Source organism: Pteropus alecto, unplaced genomic scaffold (assembly GCF_000325575.1).
Source record: "Pteropus alecto unplaced genomic scaffold, ASM32557v1 scaffold359, whole genome shotgun sequence".
NCBI classification, from domain to species: domain Eukaryota; kingdom Metazoa; phylum Chordata; class Mammalia; order Chiroptera; family Pteropodidae; genus Pteropus; species Pteropus alecto.
The window spans coordinates 1621207-1638930 of NW_006443119.1; the positions used below are offsets into that span (position 1 = coordinate 1621207).

The window sequence follows — 17724 nt, forward strand, 5'->3', positions numbered from 1 at the left end:
TAGTTATTGTATTTTTCAGTTCTAAAATTCCCATTTCAGTTCTTCTCTATATCTGCTATTTCTTTGCTGCGACTTTCTGGCTTATTCATTTTTTTCAAGCATGTTCGCAATTGCTCATTAAAGCATAAGATGGTTGCATTAAGATCTTCGATAGATTATTCTAACATGTCATATCTGTTATTGTTGATTTTCTCATTCAATGTGAGATTTTCTTTGTTCTTAGGTTGTTAGTGATTTGCATTTGAAACTTGGGCATTTTAGGTGTTGTGTTATGAGACTATAGAGCTTATTTATTACTTAAATCTTCTGTTTTTTGCAGGCCTCTTCTGATACTGTGCCAGGGGGAAGGGAAGGCGCCATCTTGTTATTGCCCTGAATTAGAAGTCCGAGGTTCTTACTTGGCTTCATTATCCTTTCCTTGGTGGGCTTGGAAGTTCAGGCTCCTCACTAGGCCTCCTAGGCTGATACCATTCTTGTCCGGGAAGGTTAGGAGTGCCTTGTTCCTGCTCCCTAGGCATCTCTACAGTAGTGGTCCTCATCAACACCTGGTGGGTATGAAAGTCTGGCTCCCTGCCGAGCTTTCTCTGACACCATTAGGAGGTTAAGGATGCATTGCTATACCTGGGCAAGAGGGAAGTCTAACTCTCTATCTAGACTTTGTTGACTGGGATGGAGGTGGAGTTGCAGTTTTTTTCTGTGGTGATTGCTGGAGTAGAGTGATTATTGTCTAAACATTTTCTGTCTCTCTGATTTGTTTTCTCCTGGTCCTTCAGACAGAGAGAGCAGGCTCTTCTTGAGGCTTTTGTGTGTGTGTCCATTGGTGTTAGTATGTTGTTGGCTTCTCTATCACCTGATCTGGGACATAAGCTGAAAGAATATCCAAGGAATTTACTATTATGTCATTTCTCCTATCCTGCAGTCTCTAGACAGTTGTCTTCTCTCTGCCTTTCAGAGTCTTTTTGTGTTTGTTTTATGTCTGATATCCAGGGTGCTTAGCTGTACTTAGCAGGAGGAATTTATCCTTTTCTTAATTATTTAAATAATAGATACTTATCTTTATTAGGTTGTTTATACTGTGAAGGTGCTACTTCAGGGACAACCTCTGAAAGCTCAAATACTCCCTCCCCGCCCACTAGGAAAAAACTCGTTCTTTGTTACGTCAACACTTCAGGGCTTGCTGATAGTGGACTCTTCTAAAATGTTTGAGTGTGTTCTTTTCACAGAGCCACTTGTAGTGTTATCTTGAATTATTAAGAGCTTCTGTTACTAGATATGAAAATGTCATGAGAACATTCTTATTTATTTCTTAGTTGCGAATGCTTATTATAAATTAGAATATATGCTAAAAAAAAAAAAAAAGTAAAGTATTATTTTTATTTACCCAAGCAATTAGGGCAGTATGTGTGACTCATGCATTTTTGTCCGTAAGAGTTATATGCTATACTTTACCTTAGAATATGTGCTGAGGTACCCTTTTTCTTCTCAGCTGGAGTCGAGATGGTCATAAGCTCGTGAGTGCTTCCACAGATAACATAGTGTCACAGTGGGATGTTCTTTCAGGCGACTGCGACCAGAGGTTTCGATTCCCTTCCCCGATCTTAAAAGTCCAGTATCATCCACGAGATCAGTATGTATAATCTGAGCTATTCTTTCTTGGGGTGGGGTCTAATTCTATATGGATTAGCTCCAGGCTCATGACAATTTCAGTTTAAGGTTTTAGGAGACAGATACATCTCTTTAAACCTTCCACATAAAAAACATCTCCTTAAACCTTCCACATAAAAAACATCTTTCTGCCTAGGTTGGCTCTATTGTATAATTTTAAGGAGAGTGTTGTATTGTGTAATTAAAAACTAGCTAAAAATAATACTTTGGAAATGGGCAAAGGTAGAAATAAGTATAACTGGTCCTTGATTTGGGGTTTTTCCCCCCAATTGTTTGAATTTCTTTAGTAGAGGAGAAATCGTTCAGTATTAAAACTGCATTTAAGAAAATGAGTTACCTATCATTCTATTACCCAGACATAATTGTTGGCATTTCCCTGGGTTCTCTTTTAGTCATGTTTTCTTTACATATAAAGCTTGTTACATAGTGCTTTATAGTTCACAAAGCACGGATATGCATGTTACATATACATAAATATGTATTTTTTACATGGTTTTAATCAGTATTTTGCTTTTTTACTTTCATACATATTTTACTAATTAACTACATCTTTATTTTTAATGATTACATTTTATTTTATCAAGGTAGGATCCCATAACTTTACTCAGTCGTTTCTCTATTATTAGACATTTAGATTTTAGGCTTTTTCACTGTTTTTGCTTGGGGTGGAAGAGTTGATGAGGGTAGTGGATACGGATCAAGGAAAACAGCAAGCGAATCAGCCTTCTCATACTGAAGCAACAGCCAATGTACTATTCATATTTTCGAACAGGAACAAGGTTCTCGTGTGTCCCATGAAATCTGCTCCTGTCATGTTGACCCTTTCAGATTCCAAACATGTTGTTCTGCCTGTTGACGATGACTCCGACTTGAACGTGGTTGCATCTTTTGATAGGCGGGGGGAATATATCTATACAGGAAATGCAAAAGGCAAGGTAAGCCTAGACGCGGGTGAAATAAGCTATTTTAGTCAGCCTGTGAAATTGGCTCATTTCATGGCTACTCTTGTGACTTCCTTTGAAATTTCTTTTACCCCGCACTAAGCATGCCTCCTGCCTGTGGCAAATGTAGCAAATTCTCTCATGCCTAATAATCATTTCTGCTCTTTGAATTTAGATCGGTCAGAGATTATGTGGCCTAGAAGAAGATGGAAGAGCCTTTACTGGATACTGCTAATGAAGGGCCATTACTAAATTATAAAATTTTAAAGTTATAAAATGAAATACTGCTGATAAAAATGCTTAGTTCTGTAAATATATAATTCATGCCAGCTTGATCTATAGTTTTGTGAAGTAAGAAGTCAGGTTAGGTGAACTTTAAGGTCCCTTTTAAGCTAAGAGTTTGTAGTTTTTTTAGGCACCTTGATTTTCTTTCTTTTTTTTTTTTTGACCGAGGCACATGAGCTAGTAGACTTTCATGGCTACTTTAGAAAGTAGCAATTTTTAAAAATTGTGGTTAAAAACATATAAAATACAGCATAAGATTTACCATCTTAATCATTAAGTGTACAGTTCAGTGGCATGAAGTACATTCACATTGCTGTGCAACCATTACCATCATGTACTCCAGAAACTGTACTCATTAATAACACGTAACTCCCTATACCTTAACTCCCCCTTCCCTCCCTAGTCTGTGGCAACCATTATTCTACTTTCTGTCTATAAATTTGGCTACTCTAGGTACCTCATATAAGTGGACTAATACAGTATTTGTCTTTTTGTGACTGGTTTATTTCAGTTAGCATAATGTCCTTAAGAGTCATCTATGCTCAACATGTGCCAGAATTTTCCTCCTTTTCAAGGATGAATAATATTCCATTGTATGCATATACTACATTTTGTTTGTTCATTCATCTGCTGATGAAATACTTGGGTTGCTTCCATTTTTTGATTGTTGTGACTAACACTAAACATTATATTTTAAGAGTAGATTAAGACACCATTCTTTATTTGAAGTAAAAGGCAATAATTAATCAGGCTGAATACATGGGAATAGAGATATTTATGTTTTCACCCAGTCTATGCCCACTTTTAGAAACAGAAGCCAGATCTAATTACTGTATGTTTTCAGAATACTTACTTTTTTTTTCTCTTTTAAACTTTAGATTTTGGTCCTAAAAACAGATTCTCAGGATCTTGTTGCTTCCTTCAGAGTAACAACTGGAACAAGCAATACCACAGCCATTAAGTCAATAGAGTTTGCCCGGAAGGGGAGGTGAGACCTTGTCTTTTTAGAGACAGTTTTAAAATTGAGTAGGATGCAAAATACATTGAAATTCACAGTTTTTATATATCATACTTAAATTTTTAAAGAAGTTTACTTAAAAAATAATTACTAATATCTGTCACTATCTGGATCTTAAGTTCATAAAATTTACTGTGTTGAACCAGCATTCACATCTTCTTTATCTGAAGGTTAACAGGCAGCTCCTTTACAGAAGGGGTATCTGAGAGGTATGTGCTTCGAACCAAAATGCCTGACACATGGTTAGCACTGGGTAAAGATTAGCTATTATTATAATCAGAATTGTTGTCACATAATTCACATAGTAGCTGAGCATATATTTTACTCACATAAAGCCTATTTACCTTTTTAATTTCAGATTTTTTTTTCTGATAAGTTTGGTTACCCAGCTAGAAGTAGGTGTCTCAACAGAAACAAGAGGAAATAGGTTGTCAGTAAGAGAAGTAACAGTCATCCTATTTCATATAGGAACACCCGTACATGCTTAGGGGACATTCATGTTCAAAGTTCTCTTGAACTGAGAAAAGGTTAGTCAATGAAGTCTCGAAGAAAGTGGTAAAATAACTTATTTTAGACAAATTTCCAATGTCATTACAGTAAAAGGTTGAACATTTTAAAATGAAATAGTTTATGAACTCATGAAGAAGAATATATCCTATATAAAATAGGCCAGAGAAATTAAGTATTTATAAACATTTAACTGTATGCTTATGAATTCAGCAAGCTAGTTTCAATTTAGAAGTCTTGGATCACGATCAAATACTGATGATTAGTTTGTTAGTTTGCACCTACTGGGTTCCAGGATACACCAGAAGTATAAAACATTCTCACTTCAAATTAAATTTTGATGTGGAAGGTGACAAGTAGACACATAAATATTCATGTCTATTACTTAGATCTTTACGCAGTCTCTCCTCAATTTATTAGTTTTTTTATGGTATACTGTTCTAAGTAACAGGTAGTAATAGAAAATGTTAACAGAAATGGATTTCTGACCTCTGGTGTTGATATTTTCTCCTTTCTGTAGTTGCTTTTTAATTAACACAGCAGATCGAATAATCAGAGTTTATGATGGCAGAGAAATCTTAACCTGTGGAAGAGATGGAGAGCCCGAACCCATGCAAAAATTACAGGACTTGGTCAATAGGTGTGTATCACAACCTGGGAGAATGTGTGATTAATTCATGACCTGGGCTCAGGTTCTAGTTCTCCTTGGGTACTTTCTTTGTTTTTTAGGACCCCGTGGAAGAAATGTTGTTTCTCTGGGGATGGGGAATACATAGTAGCAGGTTCAGCCCGGCAGCATGCCCTTTACATCTGGGAGAAGAGCATAGGGAACCTGGTGAAGATTCTCCACGGGACGAGAGGTGAACTCCTCTTGGATGTAGCTGTGAGTAGAGTGAGAGGTTGCTGTTGTTGCTTATGTAATGCAGACAATTTTAGATTCGTTCTTAGAACTGATTTTTCTTTCCTTCATTAAATTTAGTGGCATCCTGTTCGACCCATCATAGCATCCATTTCTAGTGGAGTGGTATCTATCTGGGCCCAAAATCAAGTAGTAAGTATTTTTCTGGTTTAGTTTCTTTGAAACTAGATACCTAGTCTTTTTATCAAAGAATTTTATCAATAGTAAGCTAAAAGTTACCTTATTTACTTTCTTTTGCATGTGTTTCTTATAATCTAATTAAATAGATTCATTGCTTCCAGCTCTGCTTTATTTTGATGGGACCATCTTGGGTCAAAGATGATTTATTAGCTGTTTCCAGTGAAAAAGTCTAGTGGACTTTCTGTTATATTTTTCTATTTCTTATCTGAGTTAGATTTTTCTTTTTCTTTTCTTATTTCCAGCTTTGTTTCTGTTTTTCATCTTGGTTTTATTTTGAACACCTTTAATTATATTTGTTGTAATCAGTGTATTCATAAGAAAATTTAACATTTACCTCAGACTTACATCTTAAAAAGATGAAAGATGGCAGTTATTTATGAAAGAACTATAGTTAATAACTAGGAATGTTTAAAATAGGAAATACCATAAGATAGTAAAATCTGTAGATAACCTAATTTTTATTATCTGCCAAATTTAATTTCAGAATTCTGAGTTGCTTTCATGTTCAGATCTTTCATTTATATCATTGATGTTTAGTTTATAGACCGTTTTTTTCTCATGTGGTTAAGTAGTACATTTTATTTTTGTGACATAGGAAAATTGGAGTGCCTTTGCACCAGACTTCAAAGAGTTGGATGAAAATGTAGAATATGAGGAAAGAGAATCAGAGTTTGATATTGAAGATGAAGATAAGAGTGAGCCTGAGCAAACAGGTAATATTTCTCAGTTGCAGATAGTATTTCCTAAAGGAGAAATTATTGCTTTATTCAGTATTCATATTCTTAAAATTTGTGTTGAAAATTTATTTCATCACTTATTCTGAAATGTCACTTTGAGGCATTGACTAAGGACTGACATGGACATTATTACTAGAGTTCAACAGCTCTCAACATTTCACTTTGTATTTCCTGATTAATTGCAGATGATTAAATGAGGATTTACCTGCAGCACTTATCAAAGCAGCCATGCATGTGTGTACTCAGCTGTATCATGTATTATCAGCTCCTTTGTCAGTATGGTTAAAGTAAAGAACCTGGGCTCTGGAGTCAGACTGCTTTGGGCAAAATACATATTCTTTAAACCTGAATGTCCTCATCTGTATAATAGTGATAATAATGGAACTGCTTTTTAGGGTTATGGGGAATAAATGAGATAACTCGCATAAAGCTCACAGTATAGTGCCTAGGTGTGATGGGCATTCAGATGTTAATTTCTGTTATGATCATGATCATTGATATTTTTACCTCTTCTGAAATAATAGGAAGCTCTTTGATAATAAAGGTTTGACTTTTTATCCTTATGGTTCTAACACAGGGTTTTATATCTAGTAGGAGTCAGAGTGTGTGAATGCTTAGTCCACCCAGTTAGTTGGCACTGTCAGTGAATACTTTATGCCACAGATCACTGACTGTTGGGCCTCTTGATGGGTGCCAGGAATCAGGGAACTGGGATTGAGGTTGGTTCTTTCTAGCTTGAAAATGCCGGTCCCCATTTTGTGATACTAGATAACGTACATGCCTCGTGTTTTAGGAGGACCACCAGAGATGCAGCTTGTTCTGGGCCGTATTGGTGTTATTGGATTATGTTCTGTGAAGCCTTCCCAGACTTTCACATTAGTTGTTCCTTTTCATCTCCTTAGCACACCGCACATGCCTTTACTGTAGCACTTAACTGTGTTGAATTCAAATGATCCATTTATGTCTTTCTGTCCAATTAGACTATGAAGCTTTTACTGAAGAACTGTTTTCAACTTTTTGGTCATCACTCTAGATTCAGTGCTTAGCACTTGATAGAAATTCTGTCGAATTATTAAGTAAAATGAATGGTTTGGTTTTCTTCCTTTGTTTCTTCTGAATTTCAGTTTATGAAAATCATTGAGCTACAAATAAGAAGCAGTTTTGCACTTCTTATGCCTCTGCTGTGATTCTGTCCTACAGGGGCTGATGCTGCCGAGGATGAAGAAGTGGATGTCACCAGTGTGGATCCTATCGCTGCCTTCTGCAGCAGGTGAGCCATTGGTGGGGGCTGGGCCTGGGCCTCAGGACTCATCTCTGGTATTGGACTTCTCCCTTCCCCTGCCTGGCCCTTCAGTCCCATCTGCTTATTAACTGCAAGAGATAGTTGCTTTGGCGGACAAGAAATCCCTTCCTTTTTCCCCTGATAGAAAATCTTAAGAAACTAAAGTGATTCATTTATACCATTAAATTTTACTACTGATTTTATTAATCATGTTGTCCAATTTCCTTTTGTTTATCTTGGCTTTCTTAAAATTCTAGGTCCATATCTGTTCATATAGGTGATTCTACCCTAGAGGAAGGGTTCATGGTTTAAGCAACTGTCTCCTCTTTTTTCCAATCCCTTGTCTGATCCTGTTCCAAATAGTGATGAAGAGCTGGAAGATTCAAAGGCTCTATTATATTTACCCATTGCCCCTGAGGTAGAAGACCCAGAAGAAAATCCTTATGGCCCCCCACCGGATGCAGTCCAAACTTCCTTGATGGATGAAGGGGCTAGTTCAGAGAAGAAGAGGCAATCTTCGACAGATGGGTCCCAGCCACCTAAGAAGAAACCCAAAACAACCAATATAGAACTTCAAGGAGTACCAAATGATGGTAAGAGCCACATCTTCTCTTTGCTGTCCAGCAGACACCACTTTTTACTCTGCAACACAGCCTGGTAATTTCCTGTTCGGGTGATTTTACCTTAAAGGAGTTTTCTCATGAGGTTTTTTTTTTTTTTTTAATAATGCTTTATAGCTTTGTAATGATTTCATGCGCTTTCGCTTCTCTTTCAAAATGGGGATATTCTGCCCTCAGTACCTTGCCTAAGATGATACACTGTAAGTCTTCTGACATCTGGCTCAGAGTTTGTTTCATGATGCCACCCTTCTTCCTGATCCCCTCCCTGATTTTATTAGATGATAAAGTACTAATCAGATTTGGACATCTTTTCATTCTTCCTGCCTACTTTTGCAGTCTGACTCTGGAAGCCTTTATAATCGTGTAGTAGAGTCAGGATTCTTACCCTGGTCTCTCTAGTTCCAAAATCCATTTCCTTTCTGTTCTCACGTGACATTGTGCATGTGTGCATTCCTTTTTTGCCTCTGTGTATATAGTATCAGTGTGTCCTTCAGCTACTTTTTCAGTTTGGAGCTGCTGTGGCTTGGTGTGAACCAGATAGGCCATGTATTCCCTTTGGCCAAGCAACTATTTCTCAATTAATGGCCATTCTTTTTATTGTTTTATAAATAATAAAGCAAAATTTTCTCCTTGTATTAGTGGATCTGGCACTCGGGCAGCATTGTTTACTCATGGGTAGATGGCGTGCCATGTGCTTGTTTGGCATGATGGGACTGGTGGCGTATGGATTTCTTTCCATGCCTATCTGTCCTTTTACAGAAGTCCATCCACTACTGGGTGTGAAGGGGGATGGCAAATCCAAGAAGAAGCAAGCAGGCCGGCCTAAAGGATCAAAAGGTAAAGAGAAAGATTCTCCATTTAAACCGAAACTCTACAAAGGGGACAGAGGTTTACCTCTGGAAGGATCAGCGAAGGGTAAAGTGCAGGCGGAACTCAGCCAGCCCTTGACAGGTAAGGACACACTGGGAGCGCTGTCTGGCTTGCTTCGTGGCCTTGCTTTGTTCAGCCCTGACTCCGTTTAACTGCAGCATTTTTTCCTTCCCTCTTTCTTCCCAGTGGTAGATACTGAGTTTTTAGCCGCTGACAAGGGTAGGTTAAACCACATTTGACTTAATTCAGTGGCTCTTAACCTTGGGTTTATAAATAGGCTTTAAGTGGTCTACATTCCCCTGATGTTGTATGCAAAATATGATGTGACTATTTTTGTGGGGAAGGCGCCCTTTTCATCAGAAATGAAGGTAACCTTACCTATCAGAATTTATGACCCAAAAAAGGGTAAGAACCCCTGGTTTAATTCACTTCTTCAGTTTTATTTGCTCCTAGGTGTTGTATTTTGTTTTGTTTTGCCTCAAATGAAAGTGCTAGACAGACAACCAGAAATATAAGCTTGCTTTATGTAGCCCCTGACTGTTTAATGGTAGCATCTCTTCTCTCTCTCTCTCTAAATTATTCAAATCTTAGAGGTTTTTCTCTCTTTCTCAGTAGTCTAGAATCAGTAATGATGTTGGTAATATTGTCACATTAAGAAAGAAGATGAGGGTTGTTTTTTTTTTTTTTCTAAACGGTAATACCAAAAAAGACAAACCTATAGTACCTGTATAGCTTCTTAACTCCTAAGCCTTTTGAAACTTACTGAGTTTTCTCCCTTCTGTAGGAATGAGGGATTTTTGTTAGGGGATGGAGAACAGTTTGTTTCCTGTCAAATACTTGAATCTAGGCTAAATGGTCCCTTATTTGAAAACTATAATCACAGTCCATTTCTATTCAAATGTTGGGGTTTGGAAACTTATTGTTTTATGTACAAGTACTGCTTAGTTAATACAGTACTCTCAATTTTCTGCAACTAGGTCAGTAGATTCAGGCTGGCCCGATCAAATAAGTGGTTGTATTCAGGTTTTTTCCTCTCGCTTTAACATTTTAACGTAAATGCGTTAATCCAGATGTGACGATGTGATGCACTAGAAAGTGAAACAGAATTCCTCGTTTAAGTTTCACCTCAGGTCAGTTAACCATTGCGAACATGAATTCTAGAGAATAGCTGAAGCAGATTCAGTTATCAGTTTTGAGTATTCTGCCTCAAATTTGCTAGATATAATTTTAGTTTTAGTTTGTCACAGCCCAGCACCGTACCATTGAGCACCAGCATTTTTTCCTGTCAACAGTATTTATGGTGCTCTACTGATAATCAGTTACCACCTTCATATTCAGTCCAGCTAAGGCTGTGTCCGTATATATTTTTAAATAGTCTGGAAGAGTTACCTGGGCATTGCCAACAAAGATTGCAGATTAGTAGTAATAGACTCACATAAATAAAAATGATCCACCTCCTACCTGTAAGGAGGTCCCAACTCAAATCTCCTAGGCCATAGTTTCTCTTAGTCAAAAAGCAAAAACAAACAAAAAATGATCCTTCCATAACCCACTTCTTGTACAAGCTGATGCCACTACGGAAGAAACACAATTTAAAGTTTAAATAGATTTCCCTGGTCCAAGGAGCTAGAATACTTCGGGGTAACTTAAAATGTGGTCTAACATATTAAATTAATTGAAATACTCTAGGACATAGTCTCCTAGCTTCTTCAAAACCAACCTGTAATTAATCATTTGCTTTGTTTATGGTAAATAAACTATTTAAAGTTTTAAAAACTCAGCATTTTTCTCTATCATACAGTGATTTCAGCTTTTACTATTAATTGATGTGGCCACTAACAGTAACTAATATCTCTGTCATTTGCCAAACTAGGTTTCTGTCAAAGGCACCATGAAGTACTGTTAGGTTTTATGGCTCCGAGTACAACAGCGTTGATGTTTCTCAGCTATGCTCTAAAAATGTCTAAATGGGAGTCAAAATCAAAATGTTGGAAAGACTCATCCCTAAAGGAACAGGTTGTTTTATTCACAAAAACTCTCAACATCCTGAATGTAGTTGCAGTAAACTATATGTAGAGTACATATTTTAGTATTGGTACAAGTCATCATTTAAAAGCTTATTATCAAGGGCCTCATAGAAGTTTGTTTCCACTCACTTGGCTGACAAGGTTAAAGGAGGCACCGACCTCATTAAAGGATAGAACTTGTATCTTGGAATAGCAGGCTGCTTCACATTGGATTTTTATTTTCTACATTATTTTTATTAGGCCCTTGAGTTGATCAGCCTTAAATAGAGGCAACTATTTTAACAGCTTCACCCTTTAAAAGGACTAGAGGAGACTTTCACAGAATAAGGCCAAGGTGATGATACATTTTCTGACAACATGCAGACAAAACAACTGCATAGATTACTGCAAACAGTTCACGATTTGTGCGCACGCACACTTCTCTGTAATCTATTTGTCCTGCTGCCTGTTTTCTCTTTTCTTCACTGACCTTGGTGCCTTGACCTTTACCTGAATGGAAATCTCAAAACTGAAATGGCCAGATTACACTCCAGAGTGTGCTGAGGAGCAGGATCATAAAGAACCCCAACGGGGTTTTGTGGTTTGGTTCCAAGACTTACTCAGAAGGGCTGCATCCAGCTTTGTACACTAGCTGCAGTGTGGTTTGGATCTTTGTGAAGGCTGCAACCCTGGGGGAGAGTGGTGAAATGAGATCACAAATAACTCCATCAAAAGTCTCAGTTTCAGGACAACCCATTATATCTTTCGTATGGGATTCTTTGGGTGAGGATGGGGCTTCGTTCAATAACCATGGTTGGCTTGGAGGGCCCAGAGCAGGCAAAGGCTGGCTGTCACATGCTCTTGATTTTCACATGGCCCCCTCAAGGCCACAGAGGTAAAAACTCTAGCATTTTAGTCTCATGTTCTTCCACACCTTGGAGATTTTCAGTAAAAAGCAGCATACAGTCATTGTAGATACCCACTAGATATTAAGAAATGAAATCTGATCCAGAATGCCAGAGGCCGAACCAACTTTAAAAATCAATACAGGTGCTCAATTTAGCAGCATATACTAAAATTGGGACAATACAGAAAATATTAGCATGGTCCCTGCACACGTATCTCTGTCTTTCTCTTACACACACACACACACACACACACACAGTTCAGTTGGAGGATTATATTTGTAGATTCAAGGTTTTGTGAACTTCCCTTCCCCCAAAATGCCCTAGTTTTGCATTAGAGCCAAATTGTTTAAAGGCAGAATTATAGGTATAGACTGTGTTACTGCTCAAATGAGGTAAATGTAAATGCAACTGTTTGTTAATATTTGCAATTGAGCAGTTATTGAATAAACTGCTCAGTAAGCCCTGAGTAGCCCTGACAAACCTGCTATTACCTGTTGCAACAAGAGATTATGCATTTCAAGAGAAGATTGGAAGACACATAGACTTACAGGAGTAATCTGGCCATCTGGAATCTAGGGCCCCAGAGAATTCTTCCCAATCAAACAGCTCATTAGTATTGGCTAGTACCCGTGGGCCCACAGCCATGAAGATAGACTTTCTGTGATGAGTGAGGACCCATCAGTGGAGCTTGGTGAGGGTACCTTTTTGGAAAGGCCAGATCAGCGTAACACCTACAGGTTCCCCACGATTACCTTATTACTTTCCAGAGGACAGTCCTCAGATTGGAAGCACCAATGTCCCCATTGCCCTCTGACTGCTCAAGGATTGCCTGAGAACTAGGGCTCCTTAGTAGTAAATATCATCAGTAGCAAGTGTGACAAAGTTGTGATCTGTCACATACGTGGTCTGAAGTCCTCGTGAGCTGGTGTGCACTTGGGTCCCTTGGGGGTGGCAAAGATCAAAACAAGCAGAGGTGCTGCTTCTGGGGTGGACAGGCACCACGAAGATTCCCTGCACTTTGGCCACCCACTGCTGGCCACCTACTGCTGGCCCATCACCCCGGGCCTCCGAACCACCTCGCAAATCTGTGATTGTTTTGAATGCTTGATAGTAAGTGAGGGTATTTGTTCTTCTCTTCTCTTTTTAAAAAATGGATCAGTGCGTCAAAGGCTAATATATGAATTCCTGCTAAAATCAGATGGCTAGTTGGATATTCTTTCTCATTCTTGGTGGTCTTATTAGCTGACTAAGATAATGTTTGAAAATCAATATCCAGTATGTTGTTCTTAGGCCACTGTGGCTCAGGCTGCTGTTGGAAGGTACCAGTAGCAGCCGTTCATCCTGAGCTGAAATTTTCTTAATTTTATCTTATTGTGGATTGCCTTTGTGATGCAGCTAAATAATGTGTATCCTTGGGGCAGACTTTTAAATAGCCTCCGTGGAGGTCTTCTTTTGTCCTGCTGTTTCTCTGTATCTTGTCTTGCTCATAGTATTGATTGCTCTGGTTTTGGTTTGTTGGTTTTGATTTTCCTGTCTTGATATGGGCTTAAAATGTCAACATTATGTTCATTTTTAAACTGTTAAAACTAGGTTGGTGAGGGGATAGTCAGGAAAACTAGTCTTAAAGTGTTAAAGGCCTGATAGTAAGTCTTATGGAGTAGATCCTCTTATCTCAAGATTTTTAAAAATCAACTCAGGAGATTAATTTTTATGTTTTATGTTGAGAGAGAGCTACATAACAGGTGTTAAGTAAACTTTATCTTACTGAACTATATATATAAAGTTTAAATTGGATTTTTAACAATGTAGCATCTAGGAGAGTTGGTAATTTGTTCTCAGGCAAATGGGAATATATATTTTTTATTGCCAGTTTTCATCTGTGCTTGAATTTTTAAAAATCAAGTTAAAAGCAAAGTTTACAAATGGGACTTTTCTTTCATGATTTGGACAGTTTTTTAACCATTTTACCATTTCCAATGACATCCGGGAGGATTTTCTTCACCTTGTTCTCTTTTTACACTTCCTAGTTAATATTTCTCAGCAGCCATTTAAGGATGTCCCTCAGAGGTTGAACAGCTTCTATGGAATAATCAGGGAAGTGTTCATTTGATTTTACTATTGAGGTGGTTATTTATTGATCAGTTGTTGACACTTAGAAGTACCAACAGTAGTTTTCATTAACATTTCATCATATTCGGGATTCTAAGGTGATAAGAATGTTACTTAATGAACAGGGGTGCTTGGAAAAGGGTTTGTTGCTCACTGTTAATCATTTAGTGATTAATCAGTATATGCGACTGGAAGATGTAGTACCCTAGGATTTCTTTTCCTCTACTTATCACACTTTTTGGACTATAAATCATTGTTTAACACCTTGACACCTTGGAGAATGGTTAATTAGCAGCTTAGAAAATGTGTAGAACTCCAATAATTTTGCCTTTTTTTCCCCTTTGGGGAAGTACGAGGAGGTGTGGGGTGGGGATTTGAGATTTGGATTATTGTTTCAATGAAGAGTAAGTGGGAGTTGGAGTTGGTTTTAACTTAAAGGAGGGAAATTCTTAGTGCATGTGTGCTTGTCATGCATCATCTGGCATCTGTCAGTATTTCTGTTCTTGTAAGAACTGGTCTAAGTTGATGCTAAAAGAAATCTTTTTGTGTCTAATCTTTTCAGCAGGGGGAGCAATCTCCGAGCTGTTGTGAAGACCCTGGAAGTGCTTCTTCGTTCTTCCCCATTTTTCCATCATGTGGCCTCTGGACACTGTGGTCAGTCATTTGAGATTGACTTTAATTTAAAACAAAGGCCTCTGCTTCTCACCCAGGAGGTGGAAGGAGTGAATTTTATGTTCGAATGAAGAAGTGAATTATGAAAGAAGAGTATACGTCCCTTCCCTTTCAAGTATAAGTCCAAATAGGCTCTCAGGAATGAGGATTTGTGAAGACATCAAATGGGAATTTGACTCATTTAAACTTTAATACTGAGTTATGTTGCTGGAGAAGAGATACTTGTTTTACTCATCTAATTTTATTGTACCCAGCATCATTTTGACCTGTCATTTGCTATCTCCTTCTATCTGCCTTCCAGCCTCAGTGCATGTCCTTGACTGACTTCTTCTTATCTGAAATTCTGCTGCAAGCTTCCTAGGAGACCTTCTGTCGCATATTCTTGCTTCCATTTCGAAACTTACCCTTTCACCAGATACCTCCTATATTTCTATATTGTGTACAAAGGATGGGCAGAAAAGAAAGTGCTTGAAAGATTTGAAATTTTCAGAAATGGAAGAAAGATAAGAAGGGCCCCTTCTTCCTAACATACCTTTTGCCCAAGAAACTGGGCTATAAGAGGGTCAGGGTTTTTCTTTGTTTTCCTTTCACTGCATGAGTTTCCCTCCAGTACTGGTTCCTTCTTCACTAATCATGGTTTTTGAGGATAGTTTCAAAAACTATTCTTTGTCTCCAGCAAAGAATCATCAGTAGTTTATATTGTTTTACCTGTGCTAGCTTCCAGAGATGGAAATGAGCCAGGTGTTTCTCAAAAAGCTTCTTTTTGATTGGGGTGGGGGAATCTATGCAAGGACTAAAGTAGAACCGTCCAAAATCAAAGCAGCAACAACACAGTTCAAATCACAGATCAAGGAACAAATTTTTTTTTTTATCATTGCTTGTGGAGATCTGTCCTTCCATCAGTCATCACATTTTTCCCTTCTTGCATCCATGCTTCTTTTCCTTAAGACGTTTCAGTCTCTTCCTTTCTGTGAAAGGTTGCTTAGCTTTTTAAAAATTTTTTTACTTTTTGCTTTTGCTGTTCTTTTATGTAAAAAGTAGCAGATGGGATGGATGTGTACGTTAGGCATTTGAAATTCTCTGAAAAGCCAGAGTAAAATAAGTGTGGGGAGGGCTCACTGGCCTCTCTGAGTAGAGCTTTTAGCTGACCAGAAGTGCTTAACCTGGATCGTCATTTTCACAGTATTTTCAGAGTTTAAACACTGTGCTTATTGTGAAATCTCTATCAGCCGGTGGGTGCTCCTATAGGTAGCCAAACAAGTTGATTACCTTTTGAATTTTAGGATAGAAATCAAATTAGAACACATCAGTAAGAGCTGCTTTCTCCTGTTCCATCTTTTTAGAACCAAAATTCAGTAGTTGAAGTAAGAGCTCTCCCTGAGTCAATTGCAACATTTCTGTATTTTTAGATGCCACTACTTTTTTCTCAAATGCTCATTTTGTGAATTTCATTTCATATTTCATCTCAGACCAGTGGCTGAGGTTAGTAGGTGGCTCACTAACATATTTTTGTTTTGCGGACATTACTTCCATTCCCTGCAATAGTGTACAAACTGTATGATGCAAAGGTTTCTGCCTTATTTCCATGTGCAAAGTAGCTTGGTGTCTCTTACCTGTGCATTTGGATATTTATGCTATGTCCACCTCCTAAATTGGCTACTGAGAAAATCAACTTCAGCCCTGTCAGATTGTCCCTGGCAGCAGCTGCTAATAATTATTTATGCTTTTGAAGTTTTTATCAGCTTTTAAAACCTATGCCATTTTGGTTTGATTTTCTAAATTTGTACAACATATGCATATTCTCTTCTTCCTTTTGTCATCTCCCCTGTTTTGTTTTTTAATGTTCTGTAGTTTTGTACAAGCCTTGGGTACTTCTTGCTGAAGCTTTACTGCTTTGTAAATAAAATTGGATGTTTATTAAAGAACAGGTATAGATGTTTTTTGTAGACACTAACCACTTCTGAAACTCACCTGCCATTTTGCTTTGTGTGACAGAAAATGCAGCTTCCTGTGCTGATGTTAGATCTTTGTGTGGAAATATAGAGCTGGGAGGGGTAGGGTGTGTCAGGTGGTCCAGATTTCTGCTTCATTATAAATGAACAATTCAAGCAAAAAGGTGTTAAAAAGATCATCTAGGAATGATCTCTCTTTCAATCCTTCAACTCAGTTTAAGTGTGTGTAACTACTCAGTAGAGGCAACAGTGCTAGGAGGTCTTCTGGAGGTTACAAAAACACGTGAGGAGCTTTCTGCCTTCCAAGGAGCTTTCTTAACACATAAATACAGTTAAATTCCTCTTTATTAGACTTTTCTCCCCTAGGTTAAATAGTTTGAAAACCCTCTGAGTACTCATTGTCTCTAAAAAATAAGATGTTTCATAAAGTCTATTTAAGTCATTGATTTTAAACAACTCCGTCTACTTATTAATCTTTTCTGTTATGTGACAGAATTTGTTGTTGACATCATAGCTGTCTCATAGCAACCTTGGCCCAAGTGAGAGATGAGGTCCTCTGTTCTCTAGGGTGAACAGAGGGGCAGGGAAATATGCCTCCACTCCCCCAGAAAACACCTTCCGTGCCCTCAGGAAGGACGGGTGCCTAGAATGGGAGAGGAGCTGCATTTAATTTTGCCTGTCTTGCTGATAAACATTTGGATTCTACAAGGGCCCTTGTCTTCATGACTTTTCTATTTAAAATTCCTTACACATGAGCTGTACAAGTGTTTTCCTGTACATTGGATCATTTGATGCTCAAAGTGACCTTCCCGAAATAGGCAAGGAGGTCTTAATTTACAAAGGAGGAAGTACAAATAGAAATGCTGGAAGGATAAGTCACTTGCTTCTCAGTCCAGAGTTCTTAATCCTTTTTATAGACGGTTTAGGAGCATTTAGAGTCAATAATAACTTAATTCAAGTTAATCCTCTCCTTTTTTTAAGACTTGGTATTTTATTTCTTACTTGGTCAGATTTAACTGGCTTTTTGAAACCCTTTAAATTAGATTCCACAAT

General features: G+C 37.9%; 1 protein-coding gene across 4 annotated transcripts in view; it reads left to right on the forward strand.

The window, feature by feature from the left end:
• RBBP5 (RB binding protein 5, histone lysine methyltransferase complex subunit) overlaps positions 1-16644 on the forward strand; it is a 34175-nt gene extending 17531 nt beyond the window's left edge. The window contains exons 4-14 of one of the 4 annotated variants that reach the window (XM_006922862.3): positions 1487-1627; positions 2438-2600; positions 3770-3879; positions 4937-5056; positions 5146-5299; positions 5396-5467; positions 6111-6228; positions 7453-7522; positions 7898-8127; positions 8914-9105; positions 14610-16644. In XM_006922862.3, the coding sequence (XP_006922924.1) occupies positions 1487-1627; positions 2438-2600; positions 3770-3879; positions 4937-5056; positions 5146-5299; positions 5396-5467; positions 6111-6228; positions 7453-7522; positions 7898-8127; positions 8914-9105; positions 14610-14638 (1399 nt within the window). In that variant the 3' untranslated portion in view covers positions 14639-16644. The remainder of the gene's footprint in view (positions 1-1486; positions 1628-2437; positions 2601-3769; positions 3880-4936; positions 5057-5145; positions 5300-5395; positions 5468-6110; positions 6229-7452; positions 7523-7897; positions 8128-8913; positions 9106-14609) is intronic. The other 3 variants (XM_015597875.2, XM_006922863.3, XM_015597876.2) reach the window with 3 other exon arrangements.
• The last annotated feature ends 1080 nt before the right edge of the window (positions 16645-17724 follow it).